The 6,000-nt window shown below is 42.9% G+C and overlaps 1 protein-coding gene across 1 annotated transcript in view; it reads left to right on the top strand.

The window, feature by feature from the left end:
• The first annotated feature begins 248 nt into the window (after positions 1-248).
• LOC144763076 (NACHT, LRR and PYD domains-containing protein 3-like) overlaps positions 249-6,000 on the top strand; it is a 163,750-nt gene continuing 157,998 nt past the window's right edge. Inside the window, exon 1 of the mRNA XM_078648378.1 lies at positions 249-542. Coding sequence (XP_078504504.1) covers positions 263-542 — 280 coding nt within the window. The 5' untranslated portion in view covers positions 249-262. The remainder of the gene's footprint in view (positions 543-6,000) is intronic.

Raw genomic sequence — 6,000 nt, 5'->3', positions numbered from 1 at the left:
TGGGGATTATCGTGGCGCTCCACAAATATTAAATAAGAATGTGTCTCAACCTCCCTTGACATGGAAGTTTTGTTGTCTCGGGGTTTGCTGCAGAGTTTTTAAGTTTTTGTGATAGAATCTAGGGGTATTCAACGCAGTCAACAGGTGCGTTAAAAAGCCATATTTTTAGAATAACGTCTTGGTAAATAATTTCCTTGTAATTATTTCTCTCACCTGAATATTCTACCCGTCTTTGTTTTTCAGACGGAGCCTCACATGAGCCATGGCGGACGGAGGGAGCACATCTGGAGACGTCCTGCTCTGCACCCTGGAGGACCTCACCAAAGCGGACTTCAAAAGGGTTAAGGATAAATTACCAGAAATCAGCTTCAAAGGGTGTCAAAACATCTCCAGAGGGAAGCTAGAGAAAGCAGACCAGATTGACACCAAGAACCTCCTCATACAGTTCTACGGCTCGGACGCCATTGATGTGACCATCGAAGCCTTCACCAAGGTTGGCCTGATGGAGCCGGCAGCCAGACTCAGAGAGGCGCAACCGCGAGGTAAGAGGGGGCGATCCTTCAAGATCACACCCCAAGGGCCACCTTCATGGCCAAAGTAAAAGCAGTTTCACAGATTTTCTTATCTTGAGATTAATACAAAGGATTTTTCAAAACCAGGGGCCATATTATCAAGAAAGGGCGATACATTATCGCCGCTTTTATCAGCAGGAAACTGTCGCTAAAGCGGCGATAATGGGCTTGATAATACGCCCTTGAGAATTCCAATAGAAGCCCATGTTAACACCAGAACTTGGGCTTCTATGGGAATTCTCAAGGGCGTAGTATCAAGCCCATTATCACCGCTTTATCGGCAGTTTTCTGCCGATAAAAGCGGCGATCCTGTATCGCCTTTTTTTAAATAATTTGGCCCCAGCTTTTTTAGAGAACTCCACACTGAAAAGCCTTGAACATGAATTTGGTCTGATGTCAGGTGTAAGCGCCTCAGAGACTCTTCTCTGTAAAAAAAATAGAGGTTCATATTTAAACGCGGGAAGAACCACAAGAGCACCCATCTTTTTTAAAACCAATCAAAGGCGCAGATAGAAGCTCTCGATTAAGGTTGAAACTGGAGGGTGCAAAGATGCAGGGGCATATTAACAAGCCTGGGCAATAAATTTATCGCCACTTTATCGGCAGGAAACGGCCGATAAAGTGGCGATAATGGGCTTGATAATATGCCCTATGGAATTCCAATGGAAGCTCATGTTAGAGGTGAAGGACATTTAACATGAGCTTCAATTGGAATTCCATAGGGCATATTATCAAACCCATTATCGCCACTTTATCGGCAGTTTCCTGCCGATAAAGTGGTGATAATTTTATCGCCCAGGCTTGAAAATATGCCCCGCAATGTTACCCGCCGGCTGTCGGGATAGAAAACCCGTTAATTAGTTCACACACTACTGTAATCCAGTAAATGGGCTCTGTTTAAGTAGAACCGCGGGTCGACAGAATAGATGAGGCAACATTTTACACGCCGGCACTACTGCGCAAGAGGCCAGAAGAGTAAATGCTGTGTTGGAACATTCGTCATGTCGATGCATGATATATTGGGGTTCTATGCGCACCTGTGTCCTGTGTGGGAACGTTGATCTGGCAGGTGAAGGCTGGATCGTGGTCTGTTAGGGTTGATGGCATGTACTTGAGGCATTAAACTCTCTTGAAGACCACACTGTACTTGGATTACTCATTTACTTATCATTGGCGATGACTGGGAATACATGAATATGTGAATACCATCCACCCTAATAAGAAAAAAAAAATCATTATTATTCGGGACCTACGCTTTTGAAGAACCCACTTTCCATTGTGGACCTATTAGATCATACATGCCTACAGACCCGATTCAGGCGGGAGACAACCGATTTTTCAAGGCAAAAATGGCTTTATTTCAGCTGTGTCCCGGCCTGAAATTGCATTTTCTACAGTAGAAGTCAATGGGGAATTTTCATTCTTCCGATTTTTTTACTTTAAATCTCCCACGTCCCTGTCCTCAAATGTTGGCCTGTGTGGGTTGGATTTATGTGGATTCTTTCTGTTGACGGTGGTCAGATGTATCGGTGAAGGGCGACAGTCTGCCGGAATGTTGGTGTCCAACAGGCATGAATCTCAGAGCGACCGCGCTGCGTGGAGTGCAGTGACCAACGATCCCGTGGATGTTCACGGCGCAGAATCCTGCTGCCGTCTGATGACGTGGTGGATCTCTTCAACTGACATAGTAAGAGTTCTGTCAGGATTCTTCTGGACGCTAACGTCATGACGCGGCTGTGAGAGTAGACTGTCAACCCCATGTGGCCATATTGGGTGTTTTTTCTGAACACGTCGACGTGATGACTTATCGGCGGCGGCGGCGGCCATCTTGGGAATTACTTTTGCATGAATAGTACATGCAGTTTTGTGGGCACTTTGCTTTTCTGGATGTGGTGAAGTGCGGGCAATGCGACAATAATAATAATAATAATAATAATAATAATCCACATTTGTAAAGCTCAAACAATCACCCGTAAGGGTCTCCAGGCGCTAACGTCATGACGCGGCTGTGAGAGTAGACTGTCAACCCCATGTGGCCATATTGGGTGTTTTTTTCTGAACACGTCGACGTGATGACTTATCGGCGGCGGCGGCGGCCATCTTGGGAATTACTTTTACATGAATAGTACATGCAGTTTTGTGGGCACTTTGCTTTTCTGGATGTGGTGAAGTGCGGGCAACGCGACAATAATAATAATAATAATAATAATAATCCACATTTGTAAAGCTCAAACAATCACCCGTAAGGGTCTCCAGGCGCTGGGGGCCGTTGGGAAGATTAAGCAAGCTATTGCCCAGAGTCACATGGTGCTGAGCTAATCTGCCGCCGGCGATCGAACCGTGAGCCCCAGATTCCAGAGTCAGTCGCCCTGGCCGCAGCGCCACACCTCTCCCCGGATGGATGGATAGTGCACACTGTGATGCACACACTTTCATTTACAGCATTGGAAGTGTCGTGAGTGTGTCAAGAGTTGTCAGTGATTCGCACGGTGACACAAACACCTGTTTTTTTAAAATTCTTTTTTAACATTGTGGTGACAAGGATATCATTGGTTTTTGTCATCACATACTTTACCAGTGATGTAACTATTTATTTTTTCTACAATTTTGTGTTTAAGTACCACAAAACTGTACTAACTGTACTATCGTCCTACAGACAACAGAGTTCATGTGCATGCAGTGATATGCCTGTCAATATACTTGTACATTATTTGGGGCCACTGAGTATTGAATTATCAGCTATTGTGTTTATTTTATTATTACACTGTGTATTCAATTTAATATTTTTCTTTTCTCTCTTTACAACTATTTCCTTTCATATTGGATGGTTTTGTGATTGTGAGAGTCATTTCTTTTGGTAGCTGGTTATTCTGACCATGTCAACCTCATCTGGAGCTTCTAATTTTCTAGCTGATCAAGGTGACCCTGTTTTCTATGGAAAAGTTTAAAACCAATTTTTGATTCGTACCTGATACCTATGGTGGGTGAGAAATTTTCTGCGAACCGAAAGCAAGCTATACTTTTACACAATCTTGGTATAGAAGGAAGGTGTATATATGAGAGCCTCAATATCATTCAAATATGTGATGGCAGTGGTGAACTTAGTAATGGATATGTTATGTCAGTGTTGATGCTTGAAAAGCATTTTGGTTCACAAATTAACCATTTGGAAATACACAAGTTATTTTCAAGGGTGCAAGGGAAGTTGGAAAAGATTAGTAGCTATGTGGCTGCTCTTTAAACCTTAACCCGTACATGTGATTTTGAGCATCTAACAGATTCTTTGATCAGAGATCAATTTGTTATATGCACTAATAATGTCAAGGTACAAGAAAAGTTATTAAGTAAAATCCCTAATTTGAAAGATGCTGTAGCTATTATAGAAGGAATGGAAAATATGAGCATGTGGGTATGTGAGATGCGTGATGAGAAAGGTAAGGATGGTGTTGGTGCAGAATTATCTTTTAATGAGGTCAACAGGGCTGATAGACGTGGAGAAGGACAATGACAAGGGTGTGGGTTTGTTGCCAATAAAGAATTGGATAAGAAATTTTTGATAAGAAGAAATATCCTCAGGTGGATTCTAGAAGTGCGGGTCCAAAATGTTTCAGATGTGGTAGTGAAGGCCATTTGTCAAACAGTTCTGGGTGTATTGCGAGATTTGCCTTTTGCAAGAAGTGTGGTAAGAAAGGACATTCTGCTTGGGTATGCAGAGGGTCCCAACAACAAGGGGTGAATTATCTGGATGAGGAGGTAAAGGTTATTTCAAGCTCGTGTGATGATGGATGTGTGGATGCAGATCCAATTGAGACGCCTGAGTGTGAAATTATGATTGGTGGCAAGAAAATCTTAGTTATTGCTGATTCTGGATTACCCTACACCATGGTTGGTGACAAGAATTGGGCTACTACGTTTATTGGTGATGGTGTTGAATTGTTACCTCCTGATATCAATCCTGTGGGTTTTGGTGGTGTGAGGATTGATGTGCGTGATTATTGTGCTGATCGGTAAACAGTTGATAAAGTATATGTTGCGCAGAGAGGGGACAATGTTCTTAGTTGGAGACATCAGAGAGACATGGGCATCACACTCAATCCCAACAGTGAACAGAAAGTATTAGCTCTGACCAAGAGTTGCCTACACACATATGTTCCACATTTCCCAAGGTGTTTGGTAGTAATTTAGGTTTACTGAAGAACTTTGAACATAGAATTATTTTGAAGAATGGTGCCATACCGTGTGTCTCCAAAGTGAGGAAAGTTCCACACATTATATTAGCTCCGTTAGAACTGGAGATCAAGGGCTAGATGTAGGACCATTTTTGCATGCGCAAACCCGTTTGTGCATGCAAAAACAGCATGGGCATTGTACAAAGCCTATTTTGCAAGTTTCAATTTTTTGCGAGTTGCAAAATAGTGTATTGCAACTCGCTATTAGGAAGGGGCGTTCCCTTCCTAATAGCTTACGCAACCCCATATATGAATGTTTTGCGTCTGCAACTGTGGGTGCAAAACACTTGCAAATTACCACCCTCTTTAAAAGGGTGGTAATGCACTTGCAAAAGGGAAGGGGTCCCAGGGGACCCCTTCCCCTTTGTAAATGCAAGGGGAAATATTTTTTAAGGGCAGGCAGTGGTCCCAGGGACTACTACTATGTGCCCTGAAAAATGAAAGGAAAACGTTTCATTTTTTTTTTAATGCATGCTCTTTTCCTTTAAAGAAAATAGGCTGCATTAAAAAACAAAACACTGCTTTATTTAAAAGCAGAGCCAGACATGGTGGTCTGCTGAGCCCGGCAGGCCACCATACCTGGGAGGGCCTGCCATTCCCAATGGGGTCGCAAATTGCGAGAGGCTCATTATTATTCATGGGCCTCTCAATTTGCGACCCCAATGGGAATTGCTAACAGTATGACATGCACTGTTGTACATTAGAAATAGTGCCTCGCAAATTGAAATTTGCAAAAAATCAATTTGCAAGGCGCTATTTCCACAGTTATACATCTGGCCCCAAGAAACGTAGAGAGAGGAGGAGTTATCGAGGAAATTGAGAGTTCTGAGTGGTTGGCTCCGGTGGTGTTGACACCTAAGGATTGTGGTAAAGAAATTAATAGATGTGCAGATTTGAGAGGTGTGAATAGATTCATTTGGAATGAAAGACAACCTTTACCGAATATCACAGAAACTTTAGCTCTCATAAAAGATGCACAGATTTTTAGTGTTGTGGACTTGTCCTCCGCTTACCACCAGGTTAAGCTTTATCCGGACTCTAAATACGTAACTTAATTTGTGACACCTTTAGGTGCATTCCAGTTTAATAGAATGCCTTTCGGGCTTGTCTCGACTGTGAGGTGTTTCCAGAGAGTGATGAAACAGGTGTTACAGGGTTTGGAGAAGGCTTTGTTCTTCCAAGACAATATACTTGTGTTT

Source organism: Lissotriton helveticus, chromosome 6, assembly GCF_964261635.1.
Source record: "Lissotriton helveticus chromosome 6, aLisHel1.1, whole genome shotgun sequence".
Lineage (NCBI taxonomy): Eukaryota > Metazoa > Chordata > Amphibia > Caudata > Salamandridae > Lissotriton > Lissotriton helveticus.
This window is presented reverse-complemented; position numbering and strand designations above follow the sequence as displayed.